This window comes from Piliocolobus tephrosceles, chromosome 7 (genome assembly GCF_002776525.5).
Source record: "Piliocolobus tephrosceles isolate RC106 chromosome 7, ASM277652v3, whole genome shotgun sequence".
Classification (NCBI taxonomy): domain Eukaryota; kingdom Metazoa; phylum Chordata; class Mammalia; order Primates; family Cercopithecidae; genus Piliocolobus; species Piliocolobus tephrosceles.
In genome coordinates this window covers 65,571,348-65,589,790 of record NC_045440.1, presented here as the reverse complement: position 1 = coordinate 65,589,790, position 18,443 = coordinate 65,571,348, and the positions used below count along the sequence as shown (strand labels likewise).

General features: G+C 39.7%; 2 protein-coding genes across 3 annotated transcripts in view; one reads left to right on the top strand and one right to left on the bottom strand.

Moving 5' to 3' along the window:
* LOC111549281 (cytochrome P450 7B1) overlaps positions 1 to 11,974 on the top strand; it is a 207,912-nt gene extending 195,938 nt beyond the window's left edge. The window contains exons 6-7 of one of the 2 annotated variants that reach the window (XM_023222425.3): positions 8,675 to 8,717; positions 10,727 to 11,974. In XM_023222425.3, coding sequence (XP_023078193.1) covers positions 8,675 to 8,717; positions 10,727 to 10,833 — 150 coding nt within the window. In that variant the 3' untranslated portion in view covers positions 10,834 to 11,974. Of the gene's footprint in view, positions 1 to 1,589; positions 7,654 to 8,674; positions 8,718 to 10,726 lie in introns of those variants that run through there. The other variant, XM_023222424.3, reaches the window with a different exon arrangement.
* Positions 11,975 to 14,928: 2,954 nt separating this feature from the next.
* BHLHE22 (basic helix-loop-helix family member e22) lies at positions 14,929 to 18,198 on the bottom strand. Its single transcript, XM_023222416.2, has one exon. The coding sequence runs from the start codon at positions 17,770 to 17,772 to the stop codon at positions 16,630 to 16,632; it is 1,143 nt and encodes a 380-aa protein (XP_023078184.1). The 5' UTR covers positions 17,773 to 18,198; the 3' UTR covers positions 14,929 to 16,629.
* Between the last annotated feature and the right edge of the window lie 245 nt (positions 18,199 to 18,443).

Genomic DNA, 18,443 nt, shown 5'->3' with positions numbered 1-18,443 from the left:
AAATCATATCATAGCAAAGCTCACTTAAACTGATTTGGGTTAGGCAGGGAGCTCTTGGATAGAGGGCCAGTCTCCTCAGATTGGTCAGCATGAAGGAGGAAGCAGCAGGACTAAGCTCAGGCAAGCAGGCCTGAGTCCCAGGAATGGAAGAAGTTCACCAGGAGAGAGTTACATTTAGTAACTTTTTCTCCAGTGATCCTGTATATCAACAAAGGGTGTCTTTGTTCATTCAGCATTGATTAGATACTGTTTGGATACATCCCAGAACTATGGTGAAATACGCATTTTAAAGGGCTCAAAATATTTATCAGAAATTTAGCAGTTATAAAAATGCAGATAAATTTTGCCATTATCATTGCATCCACTTGCAAGTTGGAAGGAAATGGGAACTACTTAGAATTTTTCTAAACTCAAATACTGTTCAAAATAAGTATTCTACATAAATGAGGACAAACCCAATACTTTTAAAGGAAATGGTTCACTGTCCTTAACAACACTGGCTTTGAGTGAGAAAATTAAATCATTTGTGATGAATTCAGAATCTATCCACATATTGCAAGGTTTTCACCTTAACCTGAAATGCTTTGGATCTGACCTACTTTTTTGCATTTGACTTCATGTAGTTCATATCAAAGTTGTATGTGAGCAGGTCTAATGTTAATGAGCACCAACTACAGGAAATACTTGGTCGTTTCCATGCAAACCACAGACATTAATTTAATCAATGGCTTAATTCACCATAGGCTTAAATAAGGTCACTCAGTCCCCTGTAAGAAATTCAAGTGAGAGTTGAACCATAACCCTTTGGCAGCAAGGCAAAATTAAGAGGGCAGGCCCAACACCCTAGGTAAAGCAGTCCCATGATTTCCGGTAACAAAGTCATATAACTTATTTATGAAAACACATCAGAAACACCTGCCACCCTAGAGTAAACCCAAAAAGAGCTGATTTTAATAGAACTTTCATAGAAGAAATTAACTACAACATCAAAAAACAAACAAGATTGATTTTGTGGCTTAGCTCCTCTCTAGTGTTTTACCTGAATCTTATTATTTTATATTTGTTTAATCCAACCATCAGCACTGGATCCTAAACTCATAGTTTTCATCTATCAGTAGTTGGTGGGGAAGGGATAAGAGAAACTCAAATTAGGAATCCACAGTTAGGCACCTCCTGTGGCTAATTAGGATTCATCAGACCCGGGTAACAATGGTGGTCTCACCGGAGCCCTTGCCTTCTAACCAACATTGGTATAATCAAGTGCGCATATGTCAGGACGCGCCTTAGGGAGCAAAAATAGAGATATTGACACTATACTTGGGAAGCTCAACTTAGGAGAAAAATACCAGTGGAGAAAAAAAGTCATACAGCTTTTCATATTTCACTTTGATATGGTGGAAGTAATTTCCTAGTAATACTTGAGTTTTTTGAAAGTTCATACTTAATTTGCACCCAGTCAACTTTTTCTGGTGTTCACCTGATTAAAAGGAGCTTTTTAAGACAGGCAGAGAGAGCTAGCAACTTTGTGGACTTGAACTGAAACTATCTCATGTAAAATGTTAATTTTAGCACTGTATTCTTCTTTACAGGAGTTTAGATATGATCGTTTTATAGAAGATGGTAAGAAGAAAACCACCTTTTTCAAAAGAGGGAAAAAGCTGAAGTGTTACCTAATGCCATTTGGAACTGGAACCAGCAAATGTCCAGGCCGATTTTTTGCACTTATGGAAATAAAGCAGTTGTTGGTTATACTTTTAACTTATTTTGATTTAGAAATAATTGATGATAAACCCATAGGACTAAACTACAACCGCTTGTTGTTTGGTATTCAGTATCCAGATTCTGATGTTTTATTTAGATACAAAGTGAAATCTTAGAGAAGCTAAAAGGACAGAAAAGAAATCTATCAAAATTACCCTAAACATCCTAAGCTCATCCATTTCTTTTTAATTTCTGCCAATGTAATTGCTTTATTTGTTTAAAAGGGTTAATTTCTATTTGATCTGATATCAATCCAGTTTGTCCTTAGTCACAAAGCCTATCATAATATAAAACAGGATGGTAGCATGAAAATGGACATCAAAATCAACTTAAGGGTAAGCTCAAAACAGGGTTGTGGTTTTTTTTTAGTTTCTCCTTGTGATTTTTACCTGTTATAATAAATGTACCTTCACACCAATAGATTGGGCACTGTGGAATTTAAGTCACTCAAATTATTCTCTAATATGTAAAATTACACTTTGAACTACTAGAAAATTGTGCTGGAAATGGACACAGTCTAACAAATTCCAAATTCTCACAGAAGAAGGAAATTAAATTTCCATGACTTGCAATGGATGAAAATGTTCCCTTCAAGTGTAATATCAATAATACTTATATTTCCAGGATATGTGTGCATTAAATGAGTTTTGCAATAGATTAAATGCTTCAACTTCACTTCAGTATTTAATCATGCTTAAATGTTCCTCATTACTTTGTATACTGTGGCTCGATAGAACAAAATTTCTTGTCATTTAAGACCTTTTATGTCCAAGTTAGATACTGATAAGATTTAATGTATAAGAAAACACAGAACCTATTATATATTCAGAAATTGCCCTAGACATTAGTATTAGGTTTATTATGGGAGCAAATGTTGAAATAATTACAGCATTGATTATAGCATTTGGCTTTAGTATAAACTATAAAGGTTATGCAAATATTGCAATTAATCCTTTCCTAAATGCTTCCATGTATATAAACTGAGAAGCTAGATGTAGTATTTGGTTTTGATGTCTCACCTTTTGGATTTGGAGTTCATGTGTTCTATTTTGAATTACAACGTCATGTTATGCAGTGTAATTTCATATGACAGATGCAGCATTGTGGTGTGAATAATTCAAAGATTTTTTTTTTTCAATTGAGACAGTATCTGACTGTGTTGCCCAGGCTGGTCTCAAATCCTGAGCTGAAGTGATCCTCCCGCCTTGGTCCCTTGGGAACCTGGACTACAGGCATGTACCACCAAGCCTAGTGATTCAAAGATTCTGATATCAGAGTAACATATGATTGGCATCTGACATAAATGGTGATGCAATATATAAGCAGGCAAGGCAGGTAATAAAGTCCAGTTAATTCATGCTTCATTAATTGGAATTTCTACTATTTCAGAAATTTGCTACTGTTTTGAGAAAAGGAAACTGACAAAATATTTACAAAATATTTATTTAGTAAATAAGATAGTATAGCATTTATTTTATCCTTCCTGAAGTACATGTTCTGAATGTTCCTTCAGTGAAGGCCTGCTGGTGCAAATTCTATTTTCGCTTGATTGAGGGTGTCTTTATTTTTACTCTCATTCTTGAAAGATGGTTTTGCTGGATGCACAAATCTAGATTGACAGTTATTTCCTCACAACACTTTGAAGATATTGCCCGTTCTTAAGGCATCCATTCTTGTTACTGGGGGGATAGCCGTTAGTGAGTTTAATTACTCAATAGGTAGTCTGTCTCTTCTCTCTGACTACTTTAACGTGTCCTCTTTGTCTTTGATGTTCTTAGTTTCTTTCTGTTTCTCATGCTTGCATGTCCTGCTGCTTCTTGAGTCTGAGCATGGGTGTCTCCCATCAAGTATGGAATCTTCTCAGCCATTCTCTCTGTGAATATTACTGTTCTCCCACTCTATATTAGGTCATCTTACTCTACCTACATCCTTTGATCTTTTCTCACCACACTTTGTATCTATAACTTATGCTCCACATAATTTCTTTAGATGTCTCTTCCAGTTTCTTCTTTGAACAGTATGTCTAATCTTCTGTCCAACTCATCCATTGAATTTGTTTTTCCTTCTTTTGGTTTTAACTTCAGGTTCATAGAGTTGAGTGATCATTCTCCTTATACTCTTTAGTTCATGATACACAATTATAGTTGGTTCTAACAAGGCCCCTCTGGCTTTATTTACTTATTCTGTTTTGTCCCTAATACCCACTTTCATACCCTTTCCTAATATCACAGGCAAATATTCTAATATGTTTGATGCATGTCTTGGTATGTGTCTGTTTTCATGTAATATATATTATCTTGAGTACCTATTTTCTGCAAGTTATATCCTTCCAAATTTTCTTATGAAGCTCTGTGATTTTAAAGATATATTCATATTTCTGTAGTATATAGATAGTATACAACTATATTTAATCTATTGCTTCTAACTGCTACATAGCATTCCATAATGTGCACACATTTTGTTTTGATAATCTAGTTACCCAGTGATGGACACTTGTCAGTGGGACAGTTATTGTGGGAGAAAGGCCAAAGCAGAACTTAAAAGCTCTTCAGTCACCTATCCTCACACTACTGTGCCTAACCATCTCAGCCCTGGGCTGCTAAAAGCCTTGTCCCCAAGCCCCACCTATACACACACACACACACACACACACATTTATTCTATGATAACTGTAATTCTCCCTCAGATGTTCTAAATTTATGTCCCGTCCTCAGAGCCATCCAATCCTCTCCATTCTGTAGGGTGTCCAAGGTTGATTTTGAGTCAGAGTGTCAGCCTCCAGCTTGTCAACCTTCACGTTTTCCATTCCACCGAGTTTGCTAAGTTCAATGATTACATTTTTCAGTTTTAGAATTCCCTTTTGTTCTTCATATATGCTGGTATTTTTCATAATATCTTGTACCTTTGTTATAAACTCAACATACTTTTTCATTTCTTTAACTGCATGAAGCAAACATTTTAGATTCTATATCTGGTATTTCCAAATCATTGGTGTTTTGTGGATCTAATTCTGCAGTTTATGTATTTTTCTGTCTCTGTTACCTGGGAAGGCTTGTTTACTGAGCCCATGTTCTTTGGATTTTTATCTCTGAAAAATCTTTAGACCTAGATTTAAAGTTCATTTCTCAAGAGAGAATTTGTATTTGCATTTGTCAGACTGCTGATACTACTACCAAACTCAAATCACCTTAAAATTTCAGCTTGATTATCTGGGAGTGGGGAGTATTGTGGTTTCTAGCCCTAAATCAGGTAGAATATAACCCTATTATTAGGAATAGAAAGAAGACACATTTGGGGGTTCATTTGTTTAATTTTACACAGAGCTAAGGTTGAGACAGGCAAATATACTGACAGTTTTGCTCTGTGGAGCAAAGTTTCTTTCTAGTTCACCTACTAAGGTGAACTAGAATGTTGTCTCTGCAAGTTCTTGGCTTTATGCAAAGGCCTTGGATTACACATACACACGCGCATGCAAGCACGCGCACACACACACACACACCCTGGGCCCTACGCTTTAGTCCACCACAAAGCATAGTCTGTCCTTTTTGTACTTGGATGTCTAGTTTGCCATGTTGCCTGAAGTGGAAGTTCTACCATATTTTTAAATTCAACTTAGTGGTACACTTTTGTGATGTTAAGGCAGAGAACACAGGAAATTATTCCATTCCGATTTCTGCTTATTTTATAATTGGAGATGTGTACAGGAATTTAGAAATGTAAAGTAACAATAAATGAAATGGTTGAGAAAAGACTACATAAAAGGAATGAATAGTAGAACCAAAACTAAACATTGAGAGTCTTGTGACAGTCTTAAATCCAGTAACTAAATAGTGTTTACAAATAGAAAAAAAAAAAATGTCCTGGAGAAATCAGTTAAAAGATGCAGATTCTGGCTGTGACATAACTGGCTTATTATTAAACAATTTCCCTCTCAGTGCTTCAATGTCCTCATTTGAAAAATAAAAATAATAAGGCCCTTTGACATCAGGGTTCATTATAAGGATTAAACACAGTAACATGTATGGATTTATGGGATAATGCAATATACCAATGCAAAGTGTAATGAAGATACTTAATGTTGTGCCTTTAAAAAATTGCTCTTATGTATTGTTAAAGGGAATCGTTTTTTATAGTCATTTGTTAATTTATTATTCATTTATTCAACCAAACATTTATTGAGCATTTTCTCTGTTCTAGATATGATTGATGCTAGACACTGGATTGCCTTTCCCCTTCAAGAACATACTCTTTGTTAGGGAAAACAACACATAGGCAACCAATTTATTATAAATGCAGTTGTAAGTGATAAATTCATCTCTTTAAAACTATTTTAAAATTCTGATTTATCACTAGTTCTAATTAGCCTTCCATCAGTCATTCCAAAGTAATGGTCTGTAATAAGAATCACTATGTATAATTATACACCATAAAAATATATACAACAGGTATTTTGATAACATGATAAAGTAATTAAAACCAAATATAGTCGTTGAGGCTCCAGAATATTTTTAAACTGTATTATATATTGTAAAATCCCATTTTTTTTTTTTTTTTTTTTTTTTTTTTTTTTGATGGAGTCTTGCTCTGTCATCCAGGCTGGAGTCCAGTGGTGTGATCTCAGCTCACTGCAACCTCCATCTCCTGGGTTCAAGCAAGTCTCTTGTCTCAGCCTTCTGAGTAGCTGGGACTACAGGCACACTGCTACGCCCGGCCAATTTTTGTATTTTTAGCTGAGATGAGGTTACACCATATTGATCAGGATGGTCTCGAACTCCTGACCTCAGGTGATCCACCCTCCTCGGACTCCCAAAGTGCTAGGATTACAGACATGAGCCACCACGCCCCATCTTTTCATTTTTATAGCTTCACCTAAGTTTTGAATTAAAAGAAATAAATAATTAATACCCAAGATATTGTTTTATATCAATGATCAACAGTAATGAAATGTTCAGTAGCAGAAACTAAAGCGCTGAAACGGTTCAGAAAAAGCTACCTGTCACTAAATCAGCAATGCTTATAAGCAACCTAGAAGAAAACTTTTATCTGCCTTGTTTTGGCTTTCCTGGCATACTTCCTTATTTCATCTTCATTTTATAATTAAGTTTTGGGTCACAAGACTAAGGCAGAGGAGCTTCCATACTGAAAATCTACATTTTTTATGCTTATTTTATCATAAAAAATAATTTGGGTAACATTTTCTGCAAGCAACTTCTAACTTAACAGTAGAAGTTTAAAACTGAAGATCAAAGCACAAAATTTATCTAGGTTTTGATCCTAGTATAAAAGAATGGCAAAAATTATGTGAACAAGAATTACAATGCCCTTAGAATGTCCACTTTTTAACCTGTTAAATTTGCCAATCTTGCAAACTATTATTTACTTGCATTGCATAATTAGATATTCATTTAACATACTCAATTAAGAAAAAGTTAGCAAGCCAAGATGACATTGTAGCACTATTTTAAATTATAATGAATGATCACATAAAACTCTTTAGTATTTATCTAAAGTAATTATTACTCTACTTCATTTGTTTATCTAAATCAGTGATCATTGATGTTTGAGCTTTTTGGCTTAAACCTTTGTTTATACTACTTGCTAGAGTATGATAAATTTAATACATGAAAAACTCTACACAATTTAAGTAATAATTTGTCAATACTTATGTTTTAAAATATTTTTAGAAAAAGGAGTGCTGTATATTATTAAAACAACTTTCTGAAATTATTTGTTTAATATTATCTTTGATTTTAAAATGACATATATGTGGCTTTACAATGAATCAAATTGTCCTAAAAGATGTCAGATAAGAAATGCAAGTACTTTGCAAGTCTAATACTTAATGTTTTTTTATGTACAACAAAAATTTAATAAATTAACTTTCGAAGCACAGATGACTGATTGTGTCTCTTTATTGTCCTGCTAGGAACATGTTGGGTAACAGAAGATTTGATTACGAAAGAAAATTATTTGGAAAATAATTTTGCTCTCTGAATATCTCCTCATCTCCATTTCCTGCCCCCATACACATATATTCTTATCATCTGATACTCTCCTGAAAGTATATTAACAATTTCAGAGTATGTTTCAATATATTTTAACGTATTGTTTATTTGTAAAATAACAAACTCAAGAAATATCACTAAGTTTTTAAATGTTTATTCTAGGCAGGCTGACCTTGCTAGGTTACAATTCTTAATAATCACTGTTAGTGTGGACAGAAGTATAAGCACAATAAATGGGAGAGAGTTTTTCAGTATATATAATCTTTGTCATCAGCAGATCTCTTCACTTTGCCACAGATAATGAATAAAGCTGGGTAATATTTGGACAGTATTCTATTTGTTCATAAAAGTAAAGTAAATTGTAAATAAAGCATATACTACAGAATGCTGGTGATGAAAATGAAATGTGGGTTTTTAGTAACTCTATTTACAGTATTTTACTGGGACACTGGGCTTTTCTCACAGACACTGGTATGAGTCACTAACATTTTACAGGAACTGGCCTGAGACTCTGAGAATTAGGCTAGAAGGTGTTCCTGTTCATTTGAACTAGTCAGCTCAGTATTGTTTATTTACCAACTGGGATAAATTATGTCACTAAATAGGTAACCTGTGAAATAATTATCTTTTGCTTTCAACTTTATTCTAGAAAACACTTATAAAAATTTGCAAAACTTTCCAGAATTAGCAATGATCATGTGAATAATAATGTGTATTTTCTTTTCAGAATAAAAAAAAAAACCAATTGCTGTGCTGTGTTTTTTGCAAAGTGTTTGATACTGTTTACTGTTAATTGTTTGTTGTTAATTAATTAATTACTTTTATAAGGAGAGACACGATATATCACAGACTACACCAAAAGTAAATGTTCAGAGATATAATCATGAAGTATTTTACCTCCCTTACAGCAAACTGTGCTCATAGGAGAAACTAGAGGAATGGAAATAACAAGTAAAGGTATCACTATCTAATGATTCATCATTGAGTCAAATTGAAACATTTCTAAACATGAAACATATTAGTTGGAGATTCTTATTTGTGTGCAAGAGAATATTTACTATATATAACTTTTATTTCTAAGAACTAGCCATCGTAGTTAACAAAAAATCTGTGTCATTATTACCTGATAGATACCAAACTTTTTGATAAATGCTTTTGTCTTTTATATTAAAATTAAGGCTTGAATGAAATTACTTCAATTCCATAATTCTAAGGACTAATGAGTTTATTTAAAGTTTTATAGATGTATTTGTTTTGTTTATCAATGGAATACCGTTAAAAGTATTTGTAATCACTGAATTTTTTATAAGTGAAAACTATACATATGGTAGTACTTCCTTCATGCTGAGCAATTATACATTTATTTTTAAAAAGTCTAAAAAATTTTTTATTTTGAACTAAGTTTAGACTTAAAGGAAAGTCACAAACATAGTTCTTATTTTTCAAGAAGTAGGTACTCGGACTAAACAATGCTTGCAGAAAATTAAATTAAGGAGTGGTCCTAGAACTTAACCAGTTCAAGATCTTAGTTAATTCTTGATCTTTGAGGATAGTCATCCACATCAACTACTCCACGGGACAACATGCTGTAAATCCAACAGAGTAGCAGGAATAGTTTGAGTATGTGAGCTATCCGCATCTTCCATAGGCCAAATAATTGTTTTGCTTTAATAAACCATAATTTTGTAAACTTTTAAAGGAACTTACTTTGTTGAATAATTACAGATTTTACTTAACTTCACTCTCTTAAGAAATCTACACTTTAAAGAGATGTATGCCTGATGCTTCTCCAAAGGAAATTAAAGTAAGTTATTTAGACGCAGGTATTAACTGACCCTGCTTCCCAATACATCAGGCATTTAATAGAGAGAGATCATTTCTTCTTTCCCAACTCTTCACATTTCTGTGGAGGCCTGCTTAGAAAAATCATTTCCTTTCATCAAAATCTTAGATGGAGAGCAGCAGCTCAGTCAGCCTGGCATCTGAATTTTGACCATAGTACTACTGCAGAAATAGACTGCACATGGCAAATGTAGCTGTACTTACTTGATTAGACAATGCATGATTAATTATTTTGACTAGTTGGGTACAAAAACTGAGTCTCTCTCGTAATCAGAAATTGTTTATCTGTTTTCTGAAAGTGGATAAGGATATGTAACAGAGAAATCCTTACCACAAGTTCTTCAGTAATTGCCAGAGCAAGATAAATGTATAAAATGAGGTTAGGCCATGAAACATTTTTATGTTTAAATTTAAATTCTCATCTCTAAACACCTCTATTAACAGGAGATTTGAGATGCAACCATCCTCCTAATATAAAAAAATGAAATCTTTAAGATTGAGAAACATTTGTAAATAACGGATCCTTTAAATATCTCTGAACTTTATTTTAAAACTTATAAGGAGAAATAATCATTGCTTTATATAACCACTGATAGCATTTGATGAAGATGTTAATTTATGGTTGGTTAGCAGTTTATGGCTGTCATTAGTTTTTCAGTTTGGTCCACATGAGAAATCTATTTTTCTTTTTTATTTTAATCTCAGACAATTATATAAAGATATAGTTATGTTTTATCTAAAATGTATCATTCTTCTATAGCATTTCAAATTATTCACAGATCATAGTTCTTATATGTGCATATATGAATTTAAAAATACAGCAATAAAATGCTTGAAACAGACCATAAATTTGCTTCATATTTTATTGCATCTCTGAATCAGGTTGAGGAGACAAGGGCAACTATGGTCTTTGGGAAAGAATTAACTCTTTCCCAAGCTGAGAAAGAGAATAACGCATTGTGCATAATTAAAGCCAACTCCCAATCAAAGCATGGTGGTGACTTGTGAGCCTTGACCATCATATATGTAGTGGGGTTGGGGGTGGTGAGGATTAATAACTGCCAAATCCTCTTTTCCTATGCAGTCTAACCTTCCCAACCCATTCATTTCTCTTTCAGAGCTCTCTAATCTATATTTCTGTACTGCCCAAATTAGAGAAAAGTGGGGAAGAGAAAGAAGGAAAATTCACACACACATTCTAGTATACTTGATAATTTTGCAATAGTTAGGAAACAGTCTCCTGGATTTGTTAAGACGAGTAATTTAGAAAAATTGGTAGAATTTAACCCAAATCAAACCTCAGGGAAAGCGAACAGAGTTTCTCTGCAGCGTGAAGAAGCGAGGAGCTCTTTGGGGTTTAAAACCCGGGCGCTTTCGCAGATGCCTTGGGTTTGGTGCGGCTGCGGGATGTCTCTTACAAGCCTGGCAGCTACGTGTGAACCCACATGCCTGCTGCCATACAGGGGACAACCCGATCCTTGAGCCACCCTCGAAGGACAGTTTGAGGCAGAGCCCCTGAAAGTTCTCCTTTTGTCCCAAGGAACTTGGCGGTTGAAGGGCAATTGCGCCCGCAAGGGTGGCTGGAAAAGCCGGTCCAGGGGAAGCCCGGAGAGAAGGGGTGCTCTTCGGATGCGGATCCCGAATCCCTCCGGATGCAGATCCCGAATCCCTTCGGGAGCACTGCGCAAGCAAAACAGCGCGGTGGGCGCCAGTGCTGCGTGAACGTCACTTGGTTTGTTTGCAACCCAGGGCTGCTGGACTTGCTGGAAGGCGGCCCCTTCCCTCCTCCCGTCCTGCCAGGTCCCCAGCACAAACACTCTCCTGGTTAGGAAAACAGGCTCCTGGTTATCCCACCCAGCCCTGTTTACTGGAACTTTGGTTCTAAACACCAGTCGATCAGAAGAGCCAGAGATTTGCCGGGCAAAAAAGACTCTCACCCTAAGAGTTGTTCCTACTGGTAAACTGAAGTTACTGGCTCCGCGTTTTTCCTTCTCTTTCCCTCTTTCCATCTACTATGTCTAAAGTTTGATTTAAAAGGCCGAGTTTAAATAAACCTGCAGCTCATTGGCTTGGCAAATCCAGAGACTTTCGAGTTGTACATGCCAATGCAGACCGCGCAGGAGCTGGGCTCATTTACTCTGCCAACACAACAAAAAAAAATGTTAATTGATGTAAAGTTGCTTGGCACGTGGATAATTTAGTCTTACCTGCATTTTAATTGAAAGAAAACCTATTTATGTTTCTGATGTTCAGGTTTTGCGATTTTATTTTGTTTAAAGGCACCTTTGTGTAGTTGTTCCCTCCCCCTTCTCCTTTCCGTCTGAATCACGTTTTCATAAAAGGTTTGACTAAGTAGTCTCACCTGACCAGGATTCATTACCTCCTGCATTCCATGAGCACACTTTCGGGTTTCCACTCGCTTCCTCGCTCCGCCCGGCAGGGCCGCCACGATGTGCTGCGAGCCGGGAAGTGAACTCATGATTATTTTTCAAAGTCTGGGAAGTGTATTATCCTTTTTTCTAGTGGTAATTAGTTACCATAGCATCTAATACGTAAATGTGCCCAGAGCACACCATTAACAGTTAAACGGAGGATTCAATTTAACACATGATTATATCTTTCATAAGTCATTACATTGGAAAAGTCAATGCCACTCATTCTGGAGCAATCGCAAGGTCAGGGCCGCGTAGAAAGATTCGGTTTCCGCGTGCTAGACCAAGAGTGCGAGTTGGTGGAGAAGGGAATTCTGTGAGTCTCGGCCTCACTGCTGTAAGGGTGGATGGTGGGTGCGATAGGAGGGACAGGAGTTTAAGCGTAGCATAGGGTCTTGGAGGGGTTGCCCAGCTGCGGGGACTGGTGAGAGCATTGCAGACCGCGTGCGGGTGCGTGTGGGTGCGCGCGCGCGTACACACACACGCACACACACTAACACATACCACAGGGAGGGAGAAGCAGGGGTAACTAGAGAGCTCTTCGAAGATGATCATTTGCTGGTCCTTCTGTTGGTGCCCAGTGTCAAGCTGGCGATGGGACCCTAAGTAAGAATAAAAAGCCAGTGGGATTCTGAGTTTTTGCTTGGCCTCATCTGTCCACTCTCAGCTCTGTAAAGAACACCAGCAGCGAGATCGGATTGGCAGGATGGGTGTGCCTGAGAGAAGCACTCGAAGCCGTGGTGGATGCCAGAGCAAGCTCAGGGGTAGCCAAGATACCCTTGCACTCTGGCTCATGCTGCAGTCTTAGGAACCAGGCTGTCTGCTCTGACCCAAGGAGACTTTTGCAAGACCACACTGATTCCCCCGATGTTCAGTCCCCCATTTCCGACCTGTGTGCTCTATGCTGGACAGACAGCTGGGGTCAACAGTGTGTAGGCTAACTCTTCAGACTAGGCCAAAACTCAGGACTCAAACCCCAGAAAGAAAGTGCTCCAGGGCTTTATCGGGAGTGGAAAGAGTTGTCCCTCCAATCACTCGCTTCCTTTTCTTAAAGCTGCTGCTGAAAACCCTTTAGAAAGGTAGGAGTTAGGGCAGAGAGGATCACCTAAGTAAACCACAGAAAATTCCTCTCCTGTTTCTTTCAGATGTCCCATGTTTATTGCTAAAACCACAGGCTGGCCAATTGCTAGGTTTGGAAAGAGGGTTGATTTGTCTAAAATTATCAAAATGAAAATAAATGTTAATAAACCTAATACATTAAATAATTATGCTTATTCATGTGACATTTGAATTTATTCTCAGTGTTTTCCTATCCCCACCCCCATCCATTTCAAGTCTCCTTCAGGACTAAGATTGAAACCTGAGTGATTAAAAAGAGGAGAATTCTCATTTTTTAAATTTTTTCCCTAAAGTTCAAGATATGCTATTCTGTACAATTTTTAATAAAAGTTAAACAGTACAAAGGTTGCAGAGGAAGTATTTCAAGAAGGCCTTCTAATAATGAGAAATATTAAGCAGTAAATCTTGCAGCAAATGTGTCCCCTACAATGTTAATATACAAAAGAAAAAAAAAATCTGACTGGTGGTGGCTGTGGTTAATTCCTAATCAGAATGATGGACAGCAGGGCCAGAACAATACAAACTAATGGCTGTGTTGCTGATCACTTTACCCCTTGATTAAAGACACCCAATTATGGCGCAGAACAGTGTCGTAATTATGTTTCTTAATCACATCCAGGAGGTTTAATTGCCTTAACGATGTGTTTCATTAAATGAATTTAGGTATTATAGTCGACAGTTTTCATACACAGTTGTTTTCAAATTAACATAATATTAGACATCGTCATGGAAATTGTTTTAATAATCATAATTAGACGCACCCAGGCTTTGTCTGGTAAATGCTGAGAGACGGGTCGGCTCCTGCCTGGGGGCTGCCCTGGTCTCCTCCCTCCTTCTGCCCTCACTCCCAGTCTGGGAGGGCTTCAGCTTCAAGGCCCTTTGCTGTTATGTTTTCTGAAAAGTTGCAAGTTCTGATTAATCTTTTTTGATGGCAAGTGGAGCAGAAAATATCCTTCCTCACCCCCCACTAAGTTTGATGGCATTTAGGGATATCTTTATGAGCAGAGGCTGTATAGACAAAAATGCATTTAACATACTGGGTACAGAGGAAACATCTAACTTCTGCACCACCACCACCACCACCACCACCACGACCACCACCACCACCACCACCACTACTATCTCTGCAACTTGCACCACAGTGAAAAATCACACCGTCTATATTTGAGGGCAATATAAAGGTCAAAATACAAGTCTCGACAGTCATTCTTTAACAGAATCAATGCCCAAATCAATCCAAATTTGGAACCTAAAAGTCTCATTATCAAGCAACACTAGTAAGTTCTGATCATCTCTATGGGGATTGTTTATGCTTATACCATTCAACCTAGTTAATTCTTTTTATCACAAAAAAGCAGAAAGCTACAATGAAATCAGCACTCAGAGAATACAAGTGCATTTTTTCCTTGGCCTTCAGGCATTTGGAAGTAGAAATTTTGATGACAAACTCTTTAAAGAAACTTTACCCTCTTTGATGGGCCCTGGCATGATTAACAATGCCATACAAGTGGAAAAAGATTTCCAGGGAGAATATGGCCTTCAAAGTTCATGCCAGTAGCCAGAAACTTGGAATCTCTTCTGGGTTTCACCACTGACCCCATTCATCTCTCCTCCTTATAACAATAAGTAAATTAGGGCTACTTCTAATTGTGCATCCCTGCAAAAACTTTAGTTCTACCTTCTCTGAAACTCCTTTCTTTTTTGTTACCTTTCAAGCAAAGAGTAACACAGAAGAGAGGTGATTGCTTCTTCCACAAAGCACAGCATAATAAAATGTTTGATCAAAATATTTTAATAAAGATTCTTTCTGACATAGATACACATACAAATGGTCGTACATGGCTGTCATAGTCTGATTGACCTATTTAATATATATATCATTCTTTACACATCCAAAACCCGCCAACAGATCCATCACAGCTCCCATCTCACCATCCAACCTGACAAACTGAATTTGTATTATCTGCAAGGAGTGGAAAATAGCAGGACTCCATTTTTAAAAAAGATTTTCTTAAATTTCATAGGACGGAAAGGCAGTCAAACAGCCATGCAAAAGTAAAACTGAAAGCTCACTTTGGGTAAATAGCTTCTTGTTCTTCCTTAGTTTTATTTCTTTTTAAATTTTATTTTTTTAGAAAAATAACAAAGGATTTCACACCATAGGCAAATCAAACCAGTCTTTTAACTTAAATAATTCTCCACAGTTAAAATAACTTATATATGTACATATATATTAAAAGCAATTAAATTAGACCTTTTAAAAATGCACAGCACAGCCTGGAAAAATATTTGCTTAGCATGTTCTTACGTATAGGATCTATTGCTGTGATTTTTTCCCTTTTGGAATGTAAAGGAGTCCCCTTTCAAAAAAGAGATCAATTCATTCATCAATTAAGAATACACCTTTCCTGTAATTTTTGGACTGAAGCAATTTATTAAAGCTCAATTTAAATACAGGGATGATGCAACTGAAAATATCCAGGTGACCTTGCATAAACCTAAGCAGCTCAAATACACCAATATTTCTCTTCATACTTGTTGGCAAATAAACCTTTAAACACTTGGCACACAGTATAAGTAATCTATAAAACAATCTTAGAGGCATTAAAAAAAATCTGCACATAAGACCCATGACCTTAACACATGATAAATACTGTTGATGTGGAAGGGTCATTGAAGAATAACAAATAAATACCATGAATTGTTAATACATCATTGCAGAGTAGAAAGTAACAAGGTGCACATAAATATTTTTAAATGCAATTCTTTCAGCCACAGTCAGTTTTTTTAATATCACTCTCGCCAAAACTTTGAGCATTTTCACAGGATTAAAGTTCAGAGACAATAAAAAATACAAGTCTTCCATAGCAACATCTCTCTCTCTCGCTCTCTCTCTCTCTCTCTGGGTTTTATTTCCCCCTCACTTAAGTCCACATTTCAAGTTTTTCTCCTGGCTCAGAATCAAAATTTATTTTCAAGTGCCCTTTCTGATTTGTCTGAATGAATATTCCATCTTTCATGCCACCCAACCCCTCACTCCTCCTCTCCCCCTCAGCACTAGCCAAATTCACAATTATTAGTAGGATTAGTATTTTGCCATTCAAACACTTTCCAGGCTTAATAACCAAGCACTACTTCTCAACTTATTTTTCACCTTTAAGGAAGATTCCACTTCCTCGCGGTCTAGGCTGCCACCAAAGTTGCCACTTTTCTGAGAAAAAAAAGACATCCATACTCCATCCCAACTCCACCTCCCTCCTCCCTCCCTCCCCACCCCAAAGACCGAGATTCTGGGGATGTCAAGGCTAAAAGTCCCGTTTGTCTCTGATACTTCTCCTCAGTTCTTGCCTCTGCTTTGTTTGCTCTGCAAGTGTTTCACAACTACGAGAGGACCAAAATAAAGGGGGTGGGGAGCAGCTTTTCGCTTTCCTCTAGATTTTGGGTAGGTCTTGTGTTTTTCGGGGGTGTGTTTAAGGCTTCTCCGTGCACTGTTTGCAGAGGCTAGAGGAAACGCTGTTGAACAGGGCGCACTTCTCCGGGCAGGAGGCAGCCGGGGGCAGCCCGGCGCTGAACGGGTAGCCGGCCGCCTGCTCGTAGGCGCCGAGAGCCGGGTGCAGGGCAGCAGCTGCTGCCGCTGCAGCCGCCGAGCTGGGCAGGGAGGCAGCCGAGATGGCTTGGCCCTGGTTGAGGTAGGCGACTAGGCGCCGCATCTCCTCCAGGGCCTGCGCCTGCATGAGGATGTAGTTCTTGGCGAGCAACAGCGTGGCGATCTTGGAGAGCTTTCGCACCGACGGGCTGTGCGCGTAGGGGATCACCGCGCGCAGCTCGTCCAGCGCGTCGTTCAGGTCGTGCATCCGCCGGCGCTCTCGGGCATTGATGTTAAGCCGCAGCGCCTTTTGCTCTTTGGATTTCTTGCTGCTGCTGCTGCTGCTGCCGCCGCCGGCGGCGCCGCCACCGCCACCGCCACCGCTACCGCTGCTGCTACCTCCGCCGCCGCCGCCGCCGCCCAGGCCCCCCGGGGGGACGCTGGCGCCGCCGTGGAGGTGGGAATTGGAGCAGCCCTCGGCTGCCTTCGCGCCACCACCTCCCGCTCCCGGGGAGGCCCGCGGGTCGGCTACTCCGGCCCGCAGCACCAGCTCGCAACGACCGTCGCTGTCGTCGTCGGGGCTCTGCTCGCCGCCGCTGCTCTCGGCCACCGAGCCCCGGCTAGCGCTTTCGCCGTATTTGAGGCAAAGGGCGGCCCCGGCCGGCAGGCTGCTCAGGCTAGGGTCGCTCCCAACGCCGGCTGTACCTACTAGCAGCCCGGGGACACCCACCCCGCCGCCGCTGCCGCCACTTCCCGCGCCGACGCCGCCGCCGCCGCCGCCTCCTCCAGGCGGCGGCAACAGCAGCCCTGCCCCCTCGGGGTCAGCCGGCTCGAAGCAGCCCAGGGGCGACGAGGAGGAGGACGCCGGGCGTTCCCGAGGCGGCGGCGCCAGGGACAGGTCCATGCCTGGGGGCGTGGAGCGGAAAGCCGCTTCCAAGCGCTTGGCTGTGGAGGCGCTCAGGCTCTTGTGCAGGAAGAGGTCGTCCTCGCCGGCGGCCGCTGCACCGAGGTGCATCCCGCGCTCCATGGTCCCGCGCCGGCGCGCAGCCCGGGCCGCCGCGCCCGCCGCCGCCGCCGCCGCCTCGGCTCCGGAGTCAGGCGGCCCCACAGACGCGCACGAGCCGGGCTCCGGAGCTGGTGCGCGCGTCGGTCCTGGTGCTGCCGGCAGCCCTCTCCCCTTCTTTCTTTTTCTTTTTCGCCTTCCCCCGCGCTCGCCGCCTCCTCTTCTTCTTCTTCTTCGTCTCCAGCCGATGGTGCTGGCTGCTGGGGCTCACCATGGGCCGCGGCCCCGCATGGTGGGAGGGTGGGCGCGGAGGGAGTGGAGCCGCCGCCGCAGCCGCCGCCGCTCTGAGCCCAGCCCCGCGCCTCCTCTCCGCACCGTTTATCTTGCTTGGATTCACCTTCAAGAGATTTCCGGACCCATCAACCAGCCGCCGCCACAGACGGGGGAGTCTTTTACATCATTATCTCTGAGTAGGTTATTATGAAGAAGACTCGCCTGTTGGGACAGCGCTTTCTACCCAATCAGGTTAACGTTTTAATTAATAGGATTAAAACGGTAACAAACAATCGCAGGCGCTATCTGGCCGCGAGTCTGAATAGTTTCATTTCCCAGGTCTGAAGACAGGCAGCAGCTAGAGCTTTATAAAAGGCGCCTGCTCCATTATTCTGCCTGCCATCTGTATACACAGCTTAGCG